The 23,507-nt window shown below is 42.2% G+C and overlaps 1 protein-coding gene across 2 annotated transcripts in view; it reads left to right on the top strand.

Annotated features, from left to right (window-relative positions):
* The window catches only part of pank4 (pantothenate kinase 4 (inactive)), a 36,867-nt gene extending 15,536 nt beyond the window's left edge, over positions 1 to 21,331 (top strand). Inside the window, exons 8-19 of one of the 2 annotated variants that reach the window (XM_088339084.1) lie at positions 2,378 to 2,459; positions 3,327 to 3,427; positions 7,225 to 7,380; positions 9,812 to 9,924; positions 14,123 to 14,210; positions 14,290 to 14,441; positions 15,476 to 15,531; positions 15,608 to 15,657; positions 15,764 to 15,868; positions 18,249 to 18,349; positions 18,424 to 18,492; positions 20,724 to 21,331. In XM_088339084.1, coding sequence (XP_088195210.1) covers positions 2,378 to 2,459; positions 3,327 to 3,427; positions 7,225 to 7,380; positions 9,812 to 9,924; positions 14,123 to 14,210; positions 14,290 to 14,441; positions 15,476 to 15,531; positions 15,608 to 15,657; positions 15,764 to 15,868; positions 18,249 to 18,349; positions 18,424 to 18,492; positions 20,724 to 20,973 — 1,323 coding nt within the window. In that variant the 3' untranslated portion in view covers positions 20,974 to 21,331. The remainder of the gene's footprint in view (positions 1 to 2,377; positions 2,460 to 3,326; positions 3,428 to 7,224; positions 7,381 to 9,811; positions 9,925 to 14,122; positions 14,211 to 14,289; positions 14,442 to 15,475; positions 15,532 to 15,607; positions 15,658 to 15,763; positions 15,869 to 18,248; positions 18,350 to 18,423; positions 18,493 to 20,723) is intronic. The other variant, XM_088339085.1, reaches the window with a different exon arrangement.
* The last annotated feature ends 2,176 nt before the right edge of the window (positions 21,332 to 23,507 follow it).

Raw genomic sequence — 23,507 nt, 5'->3', positions numbered from 1 at the left:
CGAAGATTGGAGCAGACAATAAAACAATAGGGCAGCTGCTGGAAAAGGCAGCCGCTCGTGGCAGCGCCGCTTTGATGATAATATACTGATTAAAAGGGATCACCACAAACCTGTTTTTTTTTCATTTTCTCCTTTTATACTTCCTTTTTTCTTAACTTCTTTATACAACATCATCATTCGTAATATATTGCATCAAAGATAGTGAGCCGTTGGAGAGACGGCTCTTTAATGAGTTGAGCCGAAAAAGCCGGTTCTCTAAAAAGAGACGGACTTTCACTACAAAACTCGAACTGGAGATCGGCTTGCGGACGAAAACTCGAACCGCGAGACCAAAACAACAATGGCGGATCTGCCTGATGAAAAGTTTGGAGTGCGGTAAATCTTTGTTAAAAAATGATGATGACAATTTGGTGTCAAAAAAGTTGCGTCCCGGGGACACACGTTGATTTGAGACTATGCGTCCCCAGCAAAAATCATGCGTCTAGGACGCACGGACGCGGGCAAACCAGAACACTGGCAGAGACATTCGTAGTTAGAGGTACCACTGCTCTCAAGCTTGGTTGCGTGCCATTTGCATTCAAAATTTCTGCAAACTTCATTGAAGTGATCTTGTCTCTTCAGTTGCCCTCGAAACCTAAACCCAGCAGCCGGGTACACTTTCACTGCCCCTTTAATGTGGGGTTTTGAAATGATTATCATTTTATTTATCTTATTACTCTATTATTATGTTCAAATACTGTTTGAATGTGTTTTAGTGATCAGGAAGATGTGTTTTATAGCTATTTAGGGTTTACTTGGATGTCACTAGGAGGCCAGGAACAGATTACCGTATTTTCCGCACTATAAGGCGCACCGGGTTATAGGGCGCACCCCCAAAAAATAGTTTTTGGTCCTATATTTTCCATACATAAGGCGCACCGCATTATAAGGCGCTACAATGGGAATGTCGACAAAACAGTCGGATAGTTCAGTCCAACTGATTACCCCCTTAACATTCTGAAAGCTTGCAAAGAAGCAAATACTTGTCGTAGACACGTGCGGATGCGGTGTCCGTACGATGTCACCAAACAAACATTTCTTAGTTTCCATTTTATTTTTTGCTGGCTACTGTGTGGACAGCAAAGTAAGAATTTTATTGTGCAGGGAAACAGGGTTCTTTACCGTGCATATGACGATAAACACTTTGAATTGAATTGAGTTTAAGAATAGACTCATCATAGAAACATCAAGATGGTTCTAAAACAAGATACCGGGAAAATATAAAGCCGCATAGCTCACCTAAGTTCCCTTGCAGCCTTCACGTTCATTAATGATACGTAACCATGGTCTTCTTACCACCGTGAGTGTAGTAAATCCAGGAGAGTATAATATTTACAAATACAGAATAGTAAAACATGTTTTCTCTATGCCGTAGCGCAACCCAACATGTGATTCACGTTCATCTTTTTCAGCCAATCGCAGTCTTTGTTTCGCTTCTTTAGCCTATGCGAGCCTGTAAATGATAAAAAGGATCCGCCCCCTTGACCTCCGAATGACTTTAGCCAATAGTGACTGATTCAAATGATGATTGACACATTGGTTAGGAAATGAAACGCCGGTATATAAATCCCAGCACACATCGCGGACGACTTCTCTTTCGGGGGAAAATCGAGTCGGCGGCTGCTTGCCTTAGTTGCAAGACTTTGCGACTTAATATTGATCCATATATAAGGCGCACTGTATTATAAGGCGCATGGTCAGCTTTTGAAAAAAATAAAGGCTTTTAGGTGCGCCTTATAGTGCGGAAAATACGGTAATTGGTTTTTAGTTATTTCATATAGAGAAAATTCGCTCGAAAGACGAGAGATTTTAATTGTGAGCACAATCCGAGAACACGTGAACCTCATCTAGAGGTATCACTGTACTTCAACTGCATTCCTCACGATTGGTATTCGAAAACCAATGGTTAGCGCCCAAATTAAAAAAAAAAAAAAACATGTGTTTATATTTTTCTTATTACACGCTTCAGCTGCAGTTTTTAAGACACACAAACTTTTCGAATGAAATAAGCAGGCTCTGGCAAACATTCTCATCAAAAAGGAGAAGAAACAGAAAAACGCTTCTTAATCTCAGGGCACTGAAGTTGTCATTTGGAGTAGTGTTCCTCCGTTTTGTTGGTTTACATAAATTGGAAAATATTGAAATTCATGTTTATCTTTGTTATAATTGCACCGTTGTTACAAACCGCATGTGTATAAATCCTAGTGACTGTAAAAATATTGAAAAAAACGATGCTTCTATTATCGTTTCATAATCAGAATTGTGAATTGTAGTCTAATCATGAGGTACTTAAAGATGGCCACTCTTATTTAAAATGTAATATTCTGTGTGTGAGCAGGGCGAGGTGCAAGCCTTGTTCTTGAGGCATGAAGGCTATCTGGGCGCCATCGGGGCTTTTCTCAAAGGAGCAGAGGAAGACAGTAAGAGCTTCACACTCACTTTTCTACTATTTGAATTGTCTTTATTGTTGTCTGTTACTCTGGGGAAATACACGTCATAAGTACCGAAAAGAGAGTAAATTATAAAAGAAAGCAAAAGAGTGTCAAAGCAGTGCCTAAAGTCTGGCCTAACTTAAGAGTGCAATAACGATCAGCAGCAACATAAATTCCCAAATAAATAAATTAGAGTACCCATTTTTCCAATCAACTAGCAAGTTATATGATTTTCACAGTTTTGCTCGCTCATTAAGGGTGGTGATGGCGCTGGGGAAAAAGCTGTTTTTTAGCCTGTTCTCTCTTTTTAGAGAACCCGTAGCGTCTTCTAGAGGGCAAAAGTCAAAAGTGGTTGGGACCAGGGTGGGAGGAGTCTCCTATAACATTCTTGGCTCTAGTGCGGTATCGCAAGCTAGCAATGTCCTCCAGACTGGGCAGAGAGCAGCCAGTTATTTTCTGGGCTGTGTTGATTGCTTTCTGTATGGGTTTTCCGTCCAGTTTAACGGATATCTGCGTTAAAGGAGGTTCCCACGACCTCAGAACTGTGCCGCACACGCGCTAACCACTGCCCCGCCGTGCTGCCCTCCGGCATATATATATATATATATATATATATATATATATATATACAATTAAAGTATAAACTGCTTGATGAGGGTATGAAAAAAGTTCTTTTCCTCCACCAACACTAATCCTCATCAAATCCAACTGAAAAGTATTTTTCAAAAAGTCGGTCCAGTTTCTAATGCAGTATTGTGTAAATAAGGCACCTTAAAGTGAGTGTTGAGTGACGTTGCCACACACTGACATTGTCCAAAATCCGAAAACACAAATTTTTGTATTTCTTGGCTGCAGATCCAAACCAGTACAGCTGGGGTGAGAATTACGCCGGAAGTTCGGGCCTGATGAGTATTTCCCCGGAAATGAATCCCATGCAAAGAGCACGGAGCGGAACGGTGAGAACTTCCCACAAAAGCAATCTAAATCACTCTCCATTTTCGCAAATCAGACTGAGTTTAAAATCCCCGAATGTCAAGATTGATTTACCTGAGCGTATGATTTCATCCTTCCTCATCATCACATCATCTTTTCTTTTCGCCTACCTTCTCTTCTGTTTCTCTAACCTTCAGTTTGTCGTAAGTACCTCCGCCGGGATTTGCCTTTAAGCTCTGCTGCCTTCTCTTGCACATGGCAGAAGACAATCTCACATTTTTGGCTTTGTTACTTCTTAGTTCTGTGTGCTACATTTTAGGCATTCTGCGTTAACTATCTAACACGTTTTCCTGCCTTGTGCTGTTTTCCTTTCAAAAGAAACATCTACTGTAAATTCCGGACTATAGAGCGCACCTGACTATAAGCCGCACCCACCACTTTATAGGTAATTTTCAACTTTTGTACTTACGCAAGCCGCACCCATGTATAAGCCGCGTGCGCCCGCATTAAAACTTGTGACACAATCACAAGTTTAACCCGGACCAGCCTGTAAGGTCCACAATTTTAACTACGGGGGTTTTTAAGGGTTATTGTTCTATCTTCGTTATTCATTATCCATTATCCGTTATCGGTCAGTTCATAATACGCTACAAAGCCTAGGAGCCGGGACACTTACTCTCAGCCAAAAGGCCAAGCTAAGAGCCTAGCCCTAAAGCCTTGCTGCGATCATTGCGAATGCACCGTTCCCGGCAATACCGGGCCGATGCGTAGGCCAAGCTAAGGACCTAGCATCAAACTACACAGAGTGTACACAATCTTAGAACCACAGTTGGCATCACAAATTGAAAATGATACCCGTAATTAGCGTATGATGCAGACTTGTAAAGTCTGGGTCCCGTTGAAAGTAATCCAAGGAAACAAAATGTATATTTCCAAATTTAAGGGTGGGAAAAATATATATCCACTATTGTCCGCTGCGACAACAGACAGATCTACCGGTAACTCAGCTTTACCCCACTTCCCATCAGCCCGCGTTTGCTCCGCCCCTTCTTTTTGATTTGTCCGTAGAACACATAACAGAATGAATCTCTAAAAGAAACACATTACCAAAATATACAGTTGCAAATACATATTATACATGGTTACACATATTTTCGAAGAAAGACGGTACACCGAGAGAGTTTTCAAAGCTTTAATAATAATAATATAACTTTTTCCCCAAACCATGCCTTTGAAAGGTACCAATACGCTAGTTAGGATCCCGCTCGCAATGTATCAAACGTGCCTGTTAAAAAAAAGCATCCGGTAATTGTGAAATTCACGGTAGATCGTCTTCAACTTCCTCCTCATAACTATCGCCATCAAGGGCGTCTTCCTCATTACTGAACGAATCTTAACTTTACAGCTTAAACTTAGAGGTTGCAGTCTTTCTTGGCGCACATATTCTACTGGTCTTAATCTTACCTTTTATACTCCAGCGCCGCCGGTGGCCGGTAGAAAAATTCCATAAATTGGCCGCTTCACTGAATAAGCCGCAGGGCTGAACATTTGGGAAAAAAATAACGGCTTATAGTCCGGAATTGACGGTATTTCAAAGGTTATGTGAACCGTGTAGGCATTAGTTTGGGTGCCTTTTAATTTTAAAAAGTACCCCCTCAAATGAAAGTCAACCAAGGCATTTTTAAAGGGACGGTGTTTCTTATTTGACCATTAGATGTTGCTGTATTGGGTAGTGCAACCCAAAACGGGCGCTATAAATCACAGGGAAGAATCCAAACTCGAGAGACTCAAGGTCCAAAGAACACAATTTTTCTTCTCAAGGTTTTTGGTTTCTCTGGTTCCCGTAGCAGGGAGCTGTCGAACAATTATGCCAACTACCTCTAGGCGAGGCTGATGTTATGTGAAATAAAAGCCAATTTCTCGACCTTTGAGTATTTAAAAACAATCGGACATTTATATGATAGGTTGTATAATTTTGCTTATTGTTTAAATCAATATTGTTTTTTCTCATGGATTAAGTTTTTGTTCATGAATAGGAGGCGCTAAACAATACATCATTTCCCTCTAAGAACAAATTGTTCATATGCCTCAACTCTTCCAGAGAGTTTGATCCAAACTGTTTAATTTCAATTAGAATTTCAATGAGAAGCAAAATCCAACTGTTTGTACACTTCTCAGTGTTGCTACTTGCTGTCCAATGAAAATGACACCTATTTGTCTCAAGCCTCAGGTGACCAATCATAACTGTGAAACGTGGCCAATGGGTAGCAAAAATGCAGCCCACTGAGATAGATTAAAGACTGGTGGTTATTGCTTCTTAATGATCCTATTTTACAAACTCAATATTCATCAAAATGCCATGTTGGGGCCTACAGAACATATTATAGGCAATGTTCCCTCTAAGCACATTCTCAGCGCACAAGAAAATCTAGCCAGCTCACAAAAACCAGGGCTCCAAATTGCTAATTAAGAAGCGAATTAAGTCAAAGTTACAGTGCATGGAGGTAAAAATACAAGGGTTCCCCTGACGTTGTGTTCTAAATGCGGTATTTGGAAGTCAAGGTCGAAGTAGAACCAAGTTGAGTAAAGTCGGTAGAGTTTTTCGAGAACCGGCTTCTTCGGCTCGGCTCACTAAAAGGAACCGGCTCTTTCGGGCCCTAAACGGCTCTTCAGGTTGTTTTTGTTTCTTTCATCCCTATATGACCAAATATTGTGTAAAATGATGCACAAAATGACTTAAAAGAAGGGGGAATAGAACAAAAAAGAGAAAAATACCAAAATGAAAAAGGAGTGAAAAGCTGGGAAAAAAATAAACAAAAGGAAGAGAAAAAAAGAAGGAAAAATTCTGAAAAAAACTGAAAAAAAGAAAAGAAACAAAGGAAAAAAGTAAATAGAGAACAAAAAGAAAAAAAAGTAACAGCTAGGAAAACATAAACACAATAAGATTTTTTTTAAAGCAATTAAAAAAAATAGAAAAAACAGGGAAAAAGAAGAAAACGTTTGTGTTGCATTCAAATAATTTCTAATTATACCAAGTAAATCTTGTTGCCAACATTGTACTTCCACTCAAAAATGTGATTAAATACAGTTGTGTATCGTGCAACCGACTCAATAAGCCTCCCAAAATGTTAGTATGATGCAACAAAAGATACCAGGAAGAAAAAGAAATTGAAATCTTGTGAAAGAATTGTAAGAACAACCTTTGCAATAGTACTTTAGTCAATTCATTCAAAAGTGAAAAATAATTTTGCATTGCCGGAAACTCAGCAAAAATGTAACGTGATGTCAAGTTTTGGACATGTTTGATAATGATTTAGTTGCCACACTTGGGATTGCCGTTGCTCACTGTTGTTTCAAGCGTTGCTCACCGACTTTGTGTGAATGCTCAGACCCGTGAGGAAAATGACAGGGAACATTGATTATAGGACATTTTTTGGGTTGGCTTCCGCTTTAAGAGTCGTAGAGAAGAAAAAGGAAATCAATATCAGGACATTGTTGGCACATTATGTTATTTGTAGAAAACCTCGTGGGGGTTCGTTCCATCAAATTTCAAGTCTTCCAGCATGGTTTTTACTTCAATTTTTACTGACGTAATAAACAACCGAGACGAAAAAGAGTCATTTAGACACACGTTCTTCTTCATTCCTACTATACATAACCATGCTATACGGAGCCACCAGGCTTTCTATGTTGCTGGATCTACTTATTGCTTTATAATTATCAGCATACATTCAGAATGCCCCCCAAAAAAAAAAAAATTATTGTGGTTAATTTTTCAAAGTCCGCCGTTGGATTTACTGTTGGCTCTGCCGCCGTCCAGTTCGACATGCTGGAGATGGACCGCCTGGAGAGGCAGCTGGTGAACCTGCATCTGCTACAGGACCCGTCTTCCTACATCCCCGATACAGTAGACCTCACCGAGGACGCCTCGGCCCGCGAATACTGGCTGGACTGCTTCGAGGAGGCCCTTGACGGGGTCAGATCGCACTCTGCCAGGACTGTCACAATCCGTGTCGGGGGCGTTACTGAAAAAGACTCATTAGTTACAGTTACTAGTCACTTCATTTAAAAAGTCAGTCGGGTATGAAAAGGTTCCATTAAAACTACATTCATGGTCGTACTCAAAATTTCTGAACAAAAAGATTTTCCACGGTGATTTAGGATCTGGTATCAGTATTGTCACACTTATAACCAGGGTTGGGTAGGGTTACTTAAACTGGATTAATTTCAATGACTTTTGGATGACTCCAATACCAAATATGCTCATAAAAGACAAAAGAAGCTAAATAGGAATCAAATGACTCCATTTTGTGCAGGCTTGGGGAGTAACGGAATACATGGAACGGCAAAAATGATGTCGGCAAGCTGTTTGGATTTATTTTCATTTTGTTTCTGTCGCATTTGATGTCCGTTTTGCCGGTGATCAAAGAGATCAAAGCCAGGAGAGAAAGCTTACCGCGTGTTGTGAGTCATCATTTTATTCATATTTAGTTTCTTTTGTCTTTTATTAGCATATTTGGTATTGGAGTAATTCCAAAAGTAATTGAAAGTAATCCAGTTAAAGTAACCCTACCTAACCCTGCGTATAACAGAAGTCGATCTGGGGTGACTGCCCATAAAAAGCCGAGGTCTGGCTTATCTTTTAAGAGTTGCTAGATGATCTGACTGAGTCAGATCAGGAGGCTTTTCTTGCTACTAGTAACCATCAAAACTAGTGTTATCTGTTTTATGTGGCAATAAAACTCCTACCTCAAAAATTTGGCCAGGAGAGAGATTGATGGCACCATGCTGTACTTGCCCAAGACACATCACAGGAAGAGTTCCATCTATCTATCTATCTATCTTATCTATCTTATCTATCTTATCTATCTTATCTATCTTATCTATCTTATCTATCTTATCTATCTTATCTATCTTATCTATCAAAAGGCCAAATATCAAGAACTGGTCCAACAGTGCAGGGACAAGGGATTGCAGACCTGGCTATTCCCAGTGGAGGTCGGGTGCAGGGGCTTCCCAGCACAGTCAGTATGGGACACATTAACAGCTCTGGGAATAAGTGGAAGGGAAAGGAAGGCAGCTGCCCATAGGGTGGGGGAAGCCGCGGAGAGAGCCTCTTGCTAGCTCTGGAGTAGGAGAGGAGGCTGAAGGTCGCACTGTTCCAAGTGTAGAGTGTTTTGGCTGGGGAATTTTGATAGTGGGGCGCTGACGAGGGAATTAGGCCTTGTTTTGATATTCGCTTGGCATTGCTATGAGCTTTTAAGCTTTCTTGTTGCGAGCCCTTCAGACACGGTGGCGTCTTTTGGCGAGGAGGTGGCGACTGGGTGGAAGCCACGTGAGGAGTTTAGCTGGGGACCAGGAGAATATTGGCAGTGAGTGGCCATCACTGCCGGCCTGCCAACTCGAGGGCGTTCTGGTTTAGGGTCGAAACGCCCAGTGAGAGTTGGACACCACCTGATGACATCTTCTCCTGGTCCAAGGCTACAGTCACTGTTTGAGCGACTGCAAAGTTGGCACTGCTTAGAAGTGCATGTAATGGAGTGAAAGTGGATTCTTCTGCTTAATAATAACGATAATCAGCAACTGTAAAGCCCCTTTAAACAACTTATTTTGTCAGCGACTTGAACTTTTGTCGGGTCTAAAAAAGGGAAGACCCGGCCCTAAAGGCCCAACGGCTGACCAAGGAATGCAGGACAAGGCAAGATTGAGAGTTTTAGCTACTGCAGCAGGAGAAGGATCATCAGAGGGTACAAAGTTAAGCACGCTTGGTTCTTCGGTTCCTTCTACCTACTTCCGGTGCAGCAGCGCATATTTATTGTAGAGTTACGCATGCGCAGATCACACAATGGAAAAGTACTGGAATGTGAAACCATTTGGTGTGTGTCTGTGTGAATGATTACTCTTTGGTGAGGCTATGTGTATTAACCAGCTCGGTGGCCTTGGGGGTATGGCGCCCGCCCCGACACTGGGAGGTTGTGGTTCAAGCCTCGGTCGAGTCATACCTAAGACTTAAACATTGGTACCCGTTACCTCCCTGCTTGGCGTTCAGCATTAGGGGTTGGAATTGGGGGCTTTGCTCACCTAATGACTCCCAACACCTCAGTTGGGTTGAGCGAGGGGGCTGGGAATCCCCTCCTCTGAATCAATCTCCCAAAAAGAGTCAGAAATGACTCTAGCCACCTCCCACTAGGGGGATATGGCTGTGGCATATTTATAATATATGTGTATTAGATGAAAAACAGGTTGAGGAAGTTAATTTCATCAAGTTGAGCAAGTTAATCTGTAACTAGGACTCTGAAAAATACACAATAACTTTTTATGCCATCATTTTGGGATTAAATGTCAATGGGAAAGAATGCCAGGTGTAGAGAATATAAAAGCCTTTTTTTTTCGCCCGCTGTGTATAGGTGGTGAAGCGGGCAGTAGCCAGCCAGCCCGACATGGCCAAGTCGATGGAGCGGGCGGAGAAGTTCCGCCACAAGTACAGACACAAACTTCAGACTCTGCGCCACCAACCATTGTAAGAAACTACGGAGGGGTAACGAAAAATACATGTGTGGAATTGACTCATTTCCATTTTGTCAAGTTATTGCATGAAACCAAATACCGTATTTTCCGCACTATAAGGCGCACTATAAGGCGCACCTAAAAGTCTTCATTTTTTTCAAAAGCTGACCATGCGCCTTATAACACAGTGCGCCTTATATATGGATCAATATTAAATCGCAAAGTCTTCCAACTAACTTGCAGCCGCCGACTCGATTTTCCCCCTAACGCCAAGTAGTCCGCAGTGTATGCTGGGATTTATTTACCGGCGTTTCATTGGCTAACCAATGTGTCAATCATCATTTGAATCGATCACTATTGGCTAAAGTTATTCGGAGGTAAAGGAGGTGGATCCTTTTTATCATTTACAGGCTCGCATAGGCTAAAGGCGCAAAACAAAGCCTGCAATTGGCCGAAAAAGATGTGTCAATCATCAGTTGACTCGATCACTATTGGCTAAACTTATTCGGAGGTCAAGGGGCGGATCTTTTTTATCATTTACAGCCTGGCATAGGCTGAAGCGGTAAAACAAAGCCTGCAATTGGCCAAAAAAGATGAATGTGTATAGCACGTGGTTGACGGCATACAGAAAGCATTTTTTTACTATTCTGTCTTTGTAAATATTTTATTCTCCTGGATTTACTAAACTCATGGATATAAGAGGACCATGGCTGCACATTATTATTGAACACGATGACTTCGGTGAGCTACTCCGGCTATATATTTTCCCTGTATCTTGTTTCAGACTGAACTGTTTCTGTGATAAGCGGTGCAGATAATGTATGGAATGGAGTGTCTATTTTTAAATTCAACTCAATTCCAAGTGTTTATTGTCATATGCACGGTAAAGTTGCGAGCGAAAAAGAAAATAGAAACTAAGGAATGGTTGGCATTTCTTGAATCCCAAGACTTTAACCTTCCGAATGATGGAACGATGCATTTGAGTGACATCGTACGGACACCGCATATGCACGTGTTCTCGATACGTATTGGCGTCTTTGCAAGCTTTCGGTATGTTAAGGGGGTAATCAGTTTGACTGAACTATCTGACTGTTTTGTCCACGTTCCCATTGTAGCGCCTTATAATCCGGTGCGTCTTATGTATGTCAAATATAGGACCAAAAACTATTTTTTCGGTGTGCGCCCTATAACCCGGTGCGCCTTACAGTGCGGAAAATACGGTAACCCCAATTTTCTTTTTAAAGCTTAGAAAGTTAAAAAAAATGCTGAGTGAGCATGTCACAAATCTTGATGCAGATGATTTTATGTCCAACTGCTTTGGGAAAAGAAGTACTATAAATTCAAGACTACATTGTGCACCTGATTGAAAGCCGCATGCTCAAATTTAAGAACAAAACTCAATTTTGTCTTTGTACAAGCCACTCTGAATTTTAAAACGCGGGCTCAAGTAGTCCTAAAAATAAGCTAATTGACGTCATTTAGTTTAAACCAGGCATACCTGGAAATCCCAACAGCGCTGTTGTGCTCTGAGTTTTTGACATCACGTGTTTTCGGATCATGTGACCATTCAAGACGGCGATTACAAAAAACAGCACAGCGCGGGAAAAAAAGCCACTGAGGGTTCCCTCGATTAAAATGTGAGCCCCTTTATTTCTAGACGACAACGCCGGGGCAACCGTACTGTGGAAAATAGTGCCAGATTGCAAGCAGATGTGTCTTTTTGCGTCGTTGTCATTGATGGTTTCTGCGGTAATTGACCAAATTACATTTGCTTGTTATCAGTCCTGGAGGATTCAAGGAAACTTCAGTGACCTGACATTGACGCCGATGATACGGAAAGAGAAGTGTAGCATTTTGAATGGAGAACTTCCACTGCTGTATAAATTGAGCACTTGATTTGTGGGTGAAAAAGTTGAAATATTGGAAATATTCGGTACAGTACTGTTAGGGTTGGCTAGGGTTACTTTAACTGGATGGCGGCGCAGTGGTTGGCGCATGTGCGGCACAGTTCAAGTCATGGGAACCCCCTGCGTGGGTTCAAATCCAGCTCCAGATTTCCTGTGCGGAGTTTGTATGTTCTCCCCGTGCTTGCGTGGGTTTCCTCCGGGCACTCCGGTTTCCTCCCACAATCCAAAAACATGCATTTCAGGTGAATTGGCCGGTCCAAATTGTCCCTAGGTGTGAATGAGCGAGTCAGTTGTCTGGTTCCCGTGTGCCCTGCGATTGGCTGGCAACCAGTTCAGGGTGTCCCCTGCCCACTGCCCGATGATTGCTGGGATGGGCTCCTGCACCCCCGCGACCCTACTGAGGATAAGCGGTGCAGCTAATGAGATGAGATCCAATAGCAAATATGCTAATAAAAGACAAAAAAAAAAAACTAAATATGAATAAAATGGCTCAATTTTGTGCAGGCTTGGGGAGTAACGGAATACATGGAAGGGCAAAAATGATGTTGGCAAGCTGTTTGGATTGATTTTCATTTTGTCACATTTGATGTTAGTTTTGCCAGGGATCAAAGCCAGGAGAGAAAGCTTACCACGTGTTGTGAGTCATCATTTAATTAATATTTAATTCCTTTTGTCTTTTATTAGCAAATTTGGTATTGGAGTCATCCAAAAGTAATTGAAAGTAATCCAGTTAAAGTAACCCTACCCAACCCTGAGTACTGTCAAACGTCCTGTATTGCTCCTGTTATTTAAATAATTTTGGGAAAAAACAAAGTTCTTCAAAGTGCGTCATAAATGCTTCCATACGTCATTTAAAGCGCATATATTGGGGAAAAGAGCAGATTGCAGTTTTGTTTTTTGTATTGCCACAAAAAAAGAATATGCTGCTCAGTATTTAGAGCCACAGTGTTGCAAAAAAATAGTGACTTGGATCTTACGGTAATTTAAAAGCTTTTTTTTTTTAGCACGGGCCAATATTTGATTTGCTTTCGAATGATGTTATCAACAATTAAGCTTTAGGAGCAAGCGATCTAATATTTAAAAGACCAAATTTTAGCTTTGCTGAATCATTTGACTTAGCTGAAGTCTTTGTAGTCTTTGTAGAGATCGTCACAAGATGTCGCCGTTCGTGAGCATTGAGTTTAAAGCGTCGGTTGTCCGGCGAGGAATGAATGGTGGAATGAGTCACGTCTTCGCGTCCTTCTCGCTCCTTCGACTTTGCGCGCTTCACACATCTACCCGCACGGCAACCACGCTTCTGTTTCCTGTCTTTACGGCGCCTTTGTCGTCGTTTAGTAGGAGGAATAGTTGTCCACAAAGATGCCGGATCTCTTTGAAGCTGGTTCAGGATATCATAGGCGGTGTAAAAAGTGCCCGAAAAGTCGAAATTTAGACGCCCACTGTTAGGTTTAAGTCCCCAACATTTTTAATAAAACGCTCTGAAATAAAAGAAGACATAGAGAATCGGTCATTGAGAATTGGTTATTTTATGAATCATTATAAGGAGAGCGGCGGAGACCGGGCTGTTACAAATCTCCTCCTCACTCTGAAGAAGTCTCCGATCCCTCCCTTCTTTTCATTAAGGTTCTTGGTGAAAAACAACTTGAGTTATGGCATGCACAGGTCAGGGTGCACCCACTGGAATGTAAAACAGACTGCACAAGGCCTTGAAGAACAGCTTACGGCTGAAAACAAAAAGGGCTGAGAACACTTATAGCATATTAATGTCAACTGTAGGATAAATATAGGTATATAATTCCAACACCCACCCAATCGAATAAGTTCGTCCCTACTGTAAGTAATTTTGGCCACGCGTGTGTCCAAAAAAGAAAGCAAAAAAGACAAGAAAACGGTAGTAAATAGAAGATTTGCTGGAGAGCATCAAGCCGCAGCATCCATTGTATGCGCCGCCATGAAATCAAATATTGGCCTGTGCGTTCTCCATCCGGTGCTGTGGAATGCTCTTCCCCCTGAGATCGGATCTGCAACCTCAGTGGAAATGTTTCAATCTAAGCTTAAAACTCGCTTCTACTCCATAGCATATGAATAACCTACTCTTTTCGTCGGCTCCAGAGCAGGGGAATGTATGATAATATTCTGAAAAATAGTCTGTGTAATATAGTGTAATGATCTGTGAAGCCCTTTGAGACTCTTTGTGATTTAGGGCGTCACAAATAAAAATGACTTGACTTTCAACCAGCTTCACTTTGCTATATATATATATGTACTGTGTTGTTAACCTGGCATATTTCCTCCTCACCCAAGCGCTTACGGCTCTCTGACGGTCAGAAGTCTTTTAGACACAAGGGAGCACTGTTTAAACGAGTTCAACTTTCCCGATCCTTACTCCAAGGTTGGACTACTCCAAATCTTTGTTCTTTTTATCAGCGGTTCCTTTTTGAATGTTTAACAATGCTCCTTTGCGCATTCAGATCAAACAAAAGGAGAACGACTGCGCTCTCAAGTACTACCTGAAAGCCGTAAGGTCTCTGGAGTCGCTAGGCTGGGAGCAGAGACAGTTTGCGCTGGTCCGAGGTGTTCTTGCTGGGAATGTTTTCGACTGGGGAGCTAAGGCCGTATCTGAGTGAGTGAAAGATTGAAGAATTTGTGCAGCACACATTCAGTGTTCATTTGACCTATGATAAGTGACTCGCATGCTCAAAAATCTGGGTCCCAACAGAGTTCTATGGCTCCCCAAAATATAGTGTTATTGGGGTTGAAATGGTAAATCAGCGACACATATATAATACAAATATATATATATTCATTCTGTTTTAATCATCACAGTTTATTGGTAATACAAATCAGTTATCATATCATATATCAGTTATTATCTCATCTCATTAGCTATACCGCTTATCCTCAGTAGGGTCGCGGGGGTGCTGGAGCCCATCCCAGCAATCATCGGGCAGTGGGCAGGGGACACCCTCAACTGGTTGCCAGCCAATCGCAGGGCACACGGGGACAGACAACTCACTCGCTCATTCACACCTAGGGACAATTCGGACCAGCCAATTCACCTGTAATGCATGTTTTTGGAATGTGGGAGGAAACCCACGCAAGCACGGGGAGAACATACAAACTCCACACAGGAAGTCCGGAGCTGGATTTGAATATGATATGAATCTATATTCTTTTGTTTATTTTTTTTCATGGAATCGTTGGCTTCAACACACTAGCCTCCGCGATCTTCCGAAGAATTTATCTGCCGTTTTTTCGTGCCCGAATTATTGCCGTTGTTATCACTTTCTGCATTATGTTTCGACTTATGGCTGACACTGAAGAAATGACCAATTTTGTGTTGATTTTCACCTAATACTAACTGTTTTTTCGGAGGCATACTCATACCTGTCAACCTCCACGGCTCCATGCCCTTACAAACTGTCGTATTTTTTTTAGGACACAACGTCAGGGGAACCCGTGTATTTTGACCTTCATGCACTGTAACTTTGACTTAAGTCGCGTCTTAATTAGCAATTTCGAGCCCTGATTTTTGTGCGCCGGCTAGATTGTCTTGTGCGCTGAGAATGTGCGAGCAGTGCGCGATTTGCGCATGCGCGCAGCTTAGAGGGAACACCGGTCTCAACTGAATCCCTCTTCTCCCTCCTTCATGCGCAGCGTCCTGGAATCGGACCCTGAGTTTGGCTTTGAGGAAGCGAAAAGACAGCTGGAAGGTGGTCATGTCAGAGAAAAGAGTCCAGCCGAAGACGCTCCGTGGAAACTAACCTTTTCTCGTTGTTTTTCCTGTAGAGCGACCGTGGCTGGTGGATTCGTACGACCAATGGCTCCAGAGACTTAAGGTCAATTTCCTGTCGTAAGCTAGCTCGTCCTCAAAACCTCTTTGTTTTTGCTCACTTGGTCGGCAACGAGTGCTTGAACGCAATCCATCCCGGTTGTGTCTTACAGGGGCGTCCTCACAAGTGTGCCTTGTTTTTCGTAGATAATAGCGGCGTAGACATCATTCTAGGAGTTATGCCTTTTGTCAGGGAGCTTCTCTCTCGAGGAACCGAGGTAAGACCCGTTAGGGAAAAAAACTATATCGTAAATTTAGCATTGACCAAATTGTTCGGATTCGTTATCTGACTCCATTAACCAAACACAAACTTTATCCTCTTAACAATGCGTGCTCTTTTCTTAATTTGGGGAAACATATTGACAAGAGACGGGCTTTTCCACACGGGGCAGATTTATTTTCTTAGATTATTTCTTAAGTGATTTTAGCCAAAATATTGTCAAATTAGTCTATTTAGTCTTGTCGAGCCCCCCATCTTTTCGTCTCTGCTCCTGTCTGTCTTGTCTCTTCTCCGTCTTCCGTGTTCCGTCCTTTTGATACGTCGGGGCATCGGCCCCTCCCCCTTGGGCAGGCTGACTCCTCCCCTGGGCGTGCCAGGAACTCCCCCCCCCCTGGCCGACTCCTCACGTGGCTTCCACCCAGTCGCCACCTCCTCGCCAAAAGACGCCGTCGTGTCGGAAGGGCTCACAAGAAAGCTTAACAGCTCAAAGCAATGCCAAGCGTTTATCAAAACAAGGCTTAATTCCCTCGTCAGCGCTCCGCTATCAAAATTCCCCAGCCAAAACACTCTACACTTGGAACGGCGCGACCTTCAGCCTTGTGTGAAAAATCCCCACCGCCTTTGACAAAATTGAATTTGTATTATATGAAATCCCTTATAGTCAATTAAATAAAATAAAAAATCCTTCAGACCCAAGAATGGTGGCCGCTCATGTACGCCACCTGGAAAAACGTACTAGGGCTAGGGACACTACTTTTTTTGTACATGCATTTTTGGAATGTTTGACTCTTTTATTGTTGTGTTTTAATGTTGTTAAATGACATTTCTACATATCTCTGACTACCATAATTTATTTCCAGCAGTGGTCCGCGTCCTTTTCTTTACCAGGGAGCGGTTAAATTTTTGACCTATTTTCGCTGCCAGGACAAGTCATAACATCAGTAATAGTGACAATAATAATCCCAAATCCACTGATTAATCACTAGACCACGAGCGATCTCTATGACATAAGAAAAAGCATTCCATTTTATTTTGTCATCACGGTATTTTTTTAGGCACCATGTTGAACAGCGTGGTTTTAGCTGAACTCTTTCCCACAATGCTCCTTCACAACATTGTACGACGATGCACGGTGAGTAAAGATAGTGTGAGGATAAGATCAAATCTGATGCCTTTTCTTTAACATCAACAATCCTAGTGGCCTTGTTAGGAGTCACTGTTCTCACAGCCACGATCTGGGTTCGATTCCTGTGCGCCCATTGCTTGGCAAATGTGATCACCGATCAATCAGTGCTCGAAATCTGTTTATACATAATTAAACACGGTGTTTGTGCGGCCTGCTGGTTTCCGACCACTGCTTTACATCACAGAGCGGGACACCTCATCTGAAGTTGGAGGTTTCTCTCTTAGGGCTGCTGTTTTGGTTAACATAAAAATATGTGATGGATAAATTGTAATTACACTGGAATGGAGTGCGAGGTATTGCACAGAGGGAATCAAGGAAGCAAGAGTATGAGTATGGATGTCAAAAGGGGACCGTATGAGAGTGTGATTGTGCCGACTGTGTTGTATGGTGCAGAGACTTGGAGCCTGAACGCAGATTTAAGAAGGAAATTGAATGTTTTTGAGATGAAGTTTTAAGGAGTATGCGAGACAAGATTGGATAGATTGAGAAATGAAATTGTGAGGGACAGAACTGGTATAGTAGTGGAACGGAGCAAGCGTGTGGATAAGAGAGTACTCGGTTGGTTTGGACACGTGGAGAGGATGGATGAGAAGCAAATGTTGAAGAGGATCTACAGAGCAGAAGTCAATGGAAGGAGACCAAGAGGAAGGCCGCCATTGACGTGGATGGATGGGGTTATGAGTGCACTGCAGGAAAGATGTTGAAATATAATGGAAGCTAGAGCTCTTGTTGTCACCAGGAATGAGTGGAGAGGTGTTGTGAAAGGATAGTGGGATTGTGGACGCATTCTCAAGGATAAGCTGGGCACCCGTATGATGCGGCAGGGGTAAACCAGTGAAAGCTGTCCGGCCCTGCTGAATAGAAGAGTGTGTTGTGTCACCCTGACCCGAGTGACACGGCCGCTTTCTGGTGTCCCGTTTCATCTGGAGGGACGAAAGCATGACCGACTTTGGTGCCGAGGTGCCTAACTTGTTTGGGTGTTTGGGCAATTGGGTTGGCCATGGTCCAAATTTTTTTTTTTTCAATAATGATGCGTCTAGGACGCTGGGACAGGGGCAAACCAGAACACTGCCCCTACTGTAACACGTCTTTGTTTGAATTGAGTATGCTTGTGTTTTTTCTGAAGAAAGTTAAATTATTTGATGAGTCAAATCATCACTTTTTATAACTGTATGTCGTTTACTTGGTGTAGGTGGTTCTCGCTAGCAACTCTGGTCCAGCCTTGAACGATGTCACCAATGGCGAGCTGCAGATTCTGACGGAGAGGATCGCCGCCATGGATCCGGTCATTCGGTGAGTGCCGAAGAAGACGTCTTTGAATTTGCCATCTTGTGGCTTTGAGTTCATCCGCTTGCGGTCTTGTGCAGGGAAGCGCTTCGGGATGACAGGCTGATCCTGATTCAGAGCGGTTCCAGTTCTCCCTGTCTGGATTTAAGGTAGGTCGCCGGGAGGCCAGTAAGGTGTCAAACAAAACCCGTCTTTATAGTTATCGATGGCTTAGGACCGATACAATCATCCCTCGCTGTATCGCGGTTTACATTTCGTGGTTTTCCGACTTGGCGGATTTTCGGCGTGCATAGTGTTCTACATTCTGATTGGCTAAACGGTCGTCCCGCCCCTTTTCTGCCTGTGTCCACGGCGTCGCGGTCTAAGTTGTACACGTACCTAAAACGACCGATACGTACGCGAACATTTTGAGTTTCTCTAACAGCCGTGTCACCCACGCTCAAAGAAAAGTGGATGTAGTAATGAGGGCAGTCTGTGCAGTGCATAGGCGATCCCATTCATATAATATTGTGTATGTCAGCGGACATTAGAGTGGACTCTCCTGCCCTCCGACAGCACACAGTGTGGGGTCAGACCCCACGGAGGGAGCAGCCCTTCTTTTCTGGGTAAAAAACTTGGAGGGTGGCACATTTTTTACATGGGAAGTATTCAACCGGACCAAAATCTGAATAGAAAACATGCAAATAAACATTTGTTTCAAATTGCCGTTAATTCATTTGGTGTTTTTCGTTCTGTTTTGATGGTTTCCATTTTTTTTTTGTTGACTAGGTCTTAAATGTAATTTCCAAAGGCATTCAAAAGTATTGAATTTAACTTGCCCTAAGCTGTAGGAACCTGCGTACAGTACTTTTATCTTTTAAACGCTTCAGCCTGACAATAAGACACGTTCTTTGGACTTAACATATATTGCGTAACAGAGTATTTAGTAGATTCTCATCTCATCTCATCTCATTAGCTGCACTGCTTATCCTCAATAGGGTCGCGGGGGTGCTGGAGCCCATCCCAGCAATCATCAAGCAGTGGGCAGGGGACACCCTGAACTGGTTGCTAGCCAATCGCAGGGCACACAGGGACAGACAACTCGCTCATTCACACCTAGGGAAAATTTTTTCACCGGCCAATCCACCTGACATGCATGTCTTTGGAATGTGGGAGGAAACCCACGCAAGCACGGGGAGAACATACAAACTCCGCACAAGAAGTCCGGTAGCTGGATTTGAACCCACACAGGAGGTTCCCAGAACTGCCGCCGTGCTGCCCATTATTTGGTAGATTAAAAAATAAAATTTTCCACTTATCCAAACGGAAGAGCAGCTTCAGCGACAGACAGCTGTCACAGTCTTGTTCCACCGACAGACTGTGGAGATGATTTCTTCCTCATGCCATGAGGCTCTTTAACTCCACCTCGGGAGTAAAAGCCCACATGAAACCACACCTGCTCATTGCATATTATCGTATTTTTATTACAGTGTGTATTTTATGTAGCACTATCTAAATCACAGGCGGCCGCGGGCCGGATCAGGCCCGCTAAGGGATTGAATCTGGCCCGCCAGACAACACTCAGAGAAGCGCAAGAGAAAAACAAGCTGTAGGTTAAAATATGTCAACTCGATGTTGCCAAAGCCAAGTGCCTCGAACAAAGACACTGTACTTGTATTTATTTTTCTCTCTCTCTCTCTCTCTCTCTCTCCCTCTTTTCCATCCCTTATCTCCCACTCTCTGTCTCTGTCTATTTCACTCTGTGTCTCTCTTTTTCCTCTTCCTTTGTTGCTCTTTGTCTCTTTCTCTCTCTGTGTCTTTTTAACTTCTTTTGCTCTAACTTCCTTTTTTCCTTTTCTCTTTCTCTCTTCCTACCCTTCGCGCTTTCTTTTCTCTTTTCTCTTTTCTCTCCTTCTGTATTTCTTTCTCTTTGGATTTCTTTCTTCCTCTCCCTTTCTTTTCCCCCTCTCTCACAACTTTTTATCTTTTTTTTCTCACGCTCTCTCCCTCTCTCTCTTTTTCTTTCTTTGTTCCCGCCCTCTCTCCTTTTCCCTCCCTCTTTCTCTTATTGCTCTATCTCTTTTTTCTTTTTTTTTTAATCGACTAGTCTGGCCCCCGACAGAATGTTTGTTCTATGGTGTGGCCCCCGACTTACAATGAGTTTGACACCCCTGATCCAAATACTCTATATCAACACGTTACTTTGGGTATTTATGTATTCTATTCCTTTTACTTTATTATTGTTTTCAACACAAGGATACGGGGATTAATAAAGTATCTATGTTATTGGATTGAAAATGTTGCGGGTCCCGCTTAGGAAGCAATCGCTGCGAGAAAGAAGGGATTGTCGGATTCGGATGAGTCTATATGGAATATTTAATGACTGGTGTGTGACTTTCAGCCGGCTGGACAAGGTTTTGGCCATGGTGGCGCGCGAGCGGCACACGGACTTGGTGATCATGGAAGGAATGGGCCGCGCCATCCACACCAACTACTACGCCTCGCTCAGCTGCGAGAGCCTGAAAATGGCCGTCATCAAAAACTCCTGGCTGGCCGATCGCCTGGGAGGGAAACTCTTTAGCGTGGTCTTCAAATACGAGCGGCCGGACGGCGCCGTCGGAGCGCCCGCCCGTCTTTTGGACTCGACATGAGCGAATGTTTTATGGCCAAACTCCATGACATTGACCTCACCGTTAATCCGCTTCACTTGCCAGGATGTGCGCAAGCGACCCGGCATCCAGTTGATCCACTGTCTCGTTTTTAATCGTTCAGTCTTTTTAGTCAACTACCGCGATACACGCCTCCCGGGAATCTTAAAGGGACCGTGTGTCTCGTTGAATGCCTTTTGGCGGTAAATGAAAACCGAATGCATTAAAAAAGAATATATATATATATAGAGGTTAAAATAATAAGCAAATATACATGAACTTTCATGAAAATGTGCATTTTTTAAATACTCTGTAGGATGACAAATTGGTATTTTTATTAAATAACATGATGGTCCACCAAGTTTAGCCCCTCATTCCTTTTTTCTATACTCATGGTTTTTACTTTTTTCCTCTTTTTTTCTTGTTTTCATTCTTTTTGTTTTTTTTCTTTCCCATTTTGTTTTCCTGTTTCATTCGTCTGCCCCTTTCTCTGTTCTTTCCAGGTTTTCATTTTTTTATTTTCTCATTTCTTTATAATGTCCTTTTTTTCTTGCGTTTGCCTCGCTTTTTTTTAACATTTTTTTTCTTCACATATTTTGCTATTTTTTTTCCTCTTACACCTTAATTCTTTTTTCCATTGATTCACAAGGTTTGAGCAAAAAATGAGAAGAATGTCGCATTTTGGTCACTTTGAGTCGCCATAGTTTGTATTTTTTCCCAATGCATTTTGGCACTTGTTTTCATCACCTTTTATTGGAATATTACACACTGTATGGATGCTACAAGATGGCAGCAAACAAACCTTGGGTTACAAATCATCAATGCATTGCATCTAGCAGTTGTCGGCAACTTGGGGTACAAACCGTTTGGTTTCCCTTCCGAGTCGAGTCGAGTTGATTTGTTTGGCCCTTAATCGCAAAGAGTCTCAAAGGGCTGCACAGACCACGGATTAATGCAAACAACAGACTATTATGACACCATCCCCTGATCTAAAACCTACATGACGGCAAGGGAAAACTCAAAAACCTCAAGTCAAGTCCTGTTTATTTGTTTGGCCCTTAATCACAAAGAGTCTCAAAGGGCTAAACAGACTATTGCCAACTACAGAGTATTATGACACCATCCCCTGATCTAAAACCTGCATGAGGGCAAGGAAAAACTCAAAAACCTCAACATTACAAAAAGTAAGTTGCAAAACCCTTTTGACATTTTAAGTGAGGAGAAGTGAACTCAACAAAGCTACACAGAAAATATTTTATTCTTGCGTGTAATAAAATATATTTCAATGAGAGAGTATCCATAGCTATTTAAATCATTGTATCATGGGAAATAATTCAATACCTATATTACACACTGAATCTGCTTTCATTGTCTTTATTTCTCATGGATAAAGCTTAAGAGTCAGTTGTCAATTTGAATGACCTTCCCTTTAATTTGACACTCCTGCTCCTGTTTATCTTCCTAGTTTCGACCTGTGTGTCATGCATTTGCGGTAAATACACTAGAAAATTAGAAACAAGTATTTGGGGGTTTCTTGAGTCGCCTCTTTAAGCTGCCTTATCCATGAAAAAGTTCTCTTTAATACTTTTTAATTAGGCATGTTAATTGTTTATTAATTCAGCTTCGCAGCGAGAGACTAAGGACTTCCGGAATGGGATGTAAACTACAGCTTCTCCACAAGGTGTCAGTGTTGCACTTTGGTGGACAAAAATGGCACGAAGCTTCACTTCAAAAGTGAAGAGCATCGTTTGAGGTGTCATTAAAAAGGTAAAGGTTGAATATTTTCTCTATTAGAAATTTGTCACCAATGTCCAATCTCGTTCAACGAGCACTTATGCTTTATTTTCCACAGCTCCTTCTGTTTTTATCTTACTTTTAGCGGAGCTGTTCAGGGCGGAACACATTCGGTTCGAGGACTGGGGACTTGGGGGGAGTGCTGGAGAATGACGTTGTACTCGTAAGCAGTGTTCCCTCTAAGCTGTGCGCAATTGCGCACTGCTCGCACATTCCAGTGCACAAAAATCGGCTCAAAATTATACTAAGCGACTCAAGTCAAAGTTACAGTGCATGAAGGTAAAAATTCACGGGTTCCCCTGACTTTGTGTCCTAAATGCGGTATTTTGAAGTCGAGTCGAAGTAGAACAAAGTTGAGTAAAGTTAGTAGAGTTTGTCGAGAACCGGCTTGTTCGGCTCGGCTCACTAAAAGGAACCGGCTCTTTCGGATCCTAAACAGCTCTTCGGGTTGTTTTTGCTTCTTTAATCCCAACATGACCAAATATTATGTAAAATTGTGCACAACATGACTTAAAGGAAGGGGGGAATAGAACAAAAAAGAAAAAAAATACCAAAATGAAAAAGTAGTGAAAAGCTGAGAAAAAAAAACAAAAGGAAGAGAAAAAATTAAAAATTTAGAAAGACAGAAAAAAAAGAAAAAGTAGGAAAAAAGTAAATTTAAAACAAAAAGAAAAAAGTAACAGCTTGGAAAAAATCAACACAATGAGATTTTTTAAAAGGAATTTAAAAAAAGGTAGAAAAAA

Source organism: Urocampus carinirostris, chromosome 6 (assembly GCF_059441175.1).
Source record: "Urocampus carinirostris isolate Australia breed hairy pipefish chromosome 6, RoL_Ucar_1.0, whole genome shotgun sequence".
In the NCBI taxonomy this organism is placed as follows: domain Eukaryota; kingdom Metazoa; phylum Chordata; class Actinopteri; order Syngnathiformes; family Syngnathidae; genus Urocampus; species Urocampus carinirostris.
The sequence above is the reverse complement of the archived record's forward strand: the minus strand, read 5'-3'. Positions and strand labels throughout refer to the sequence as shown.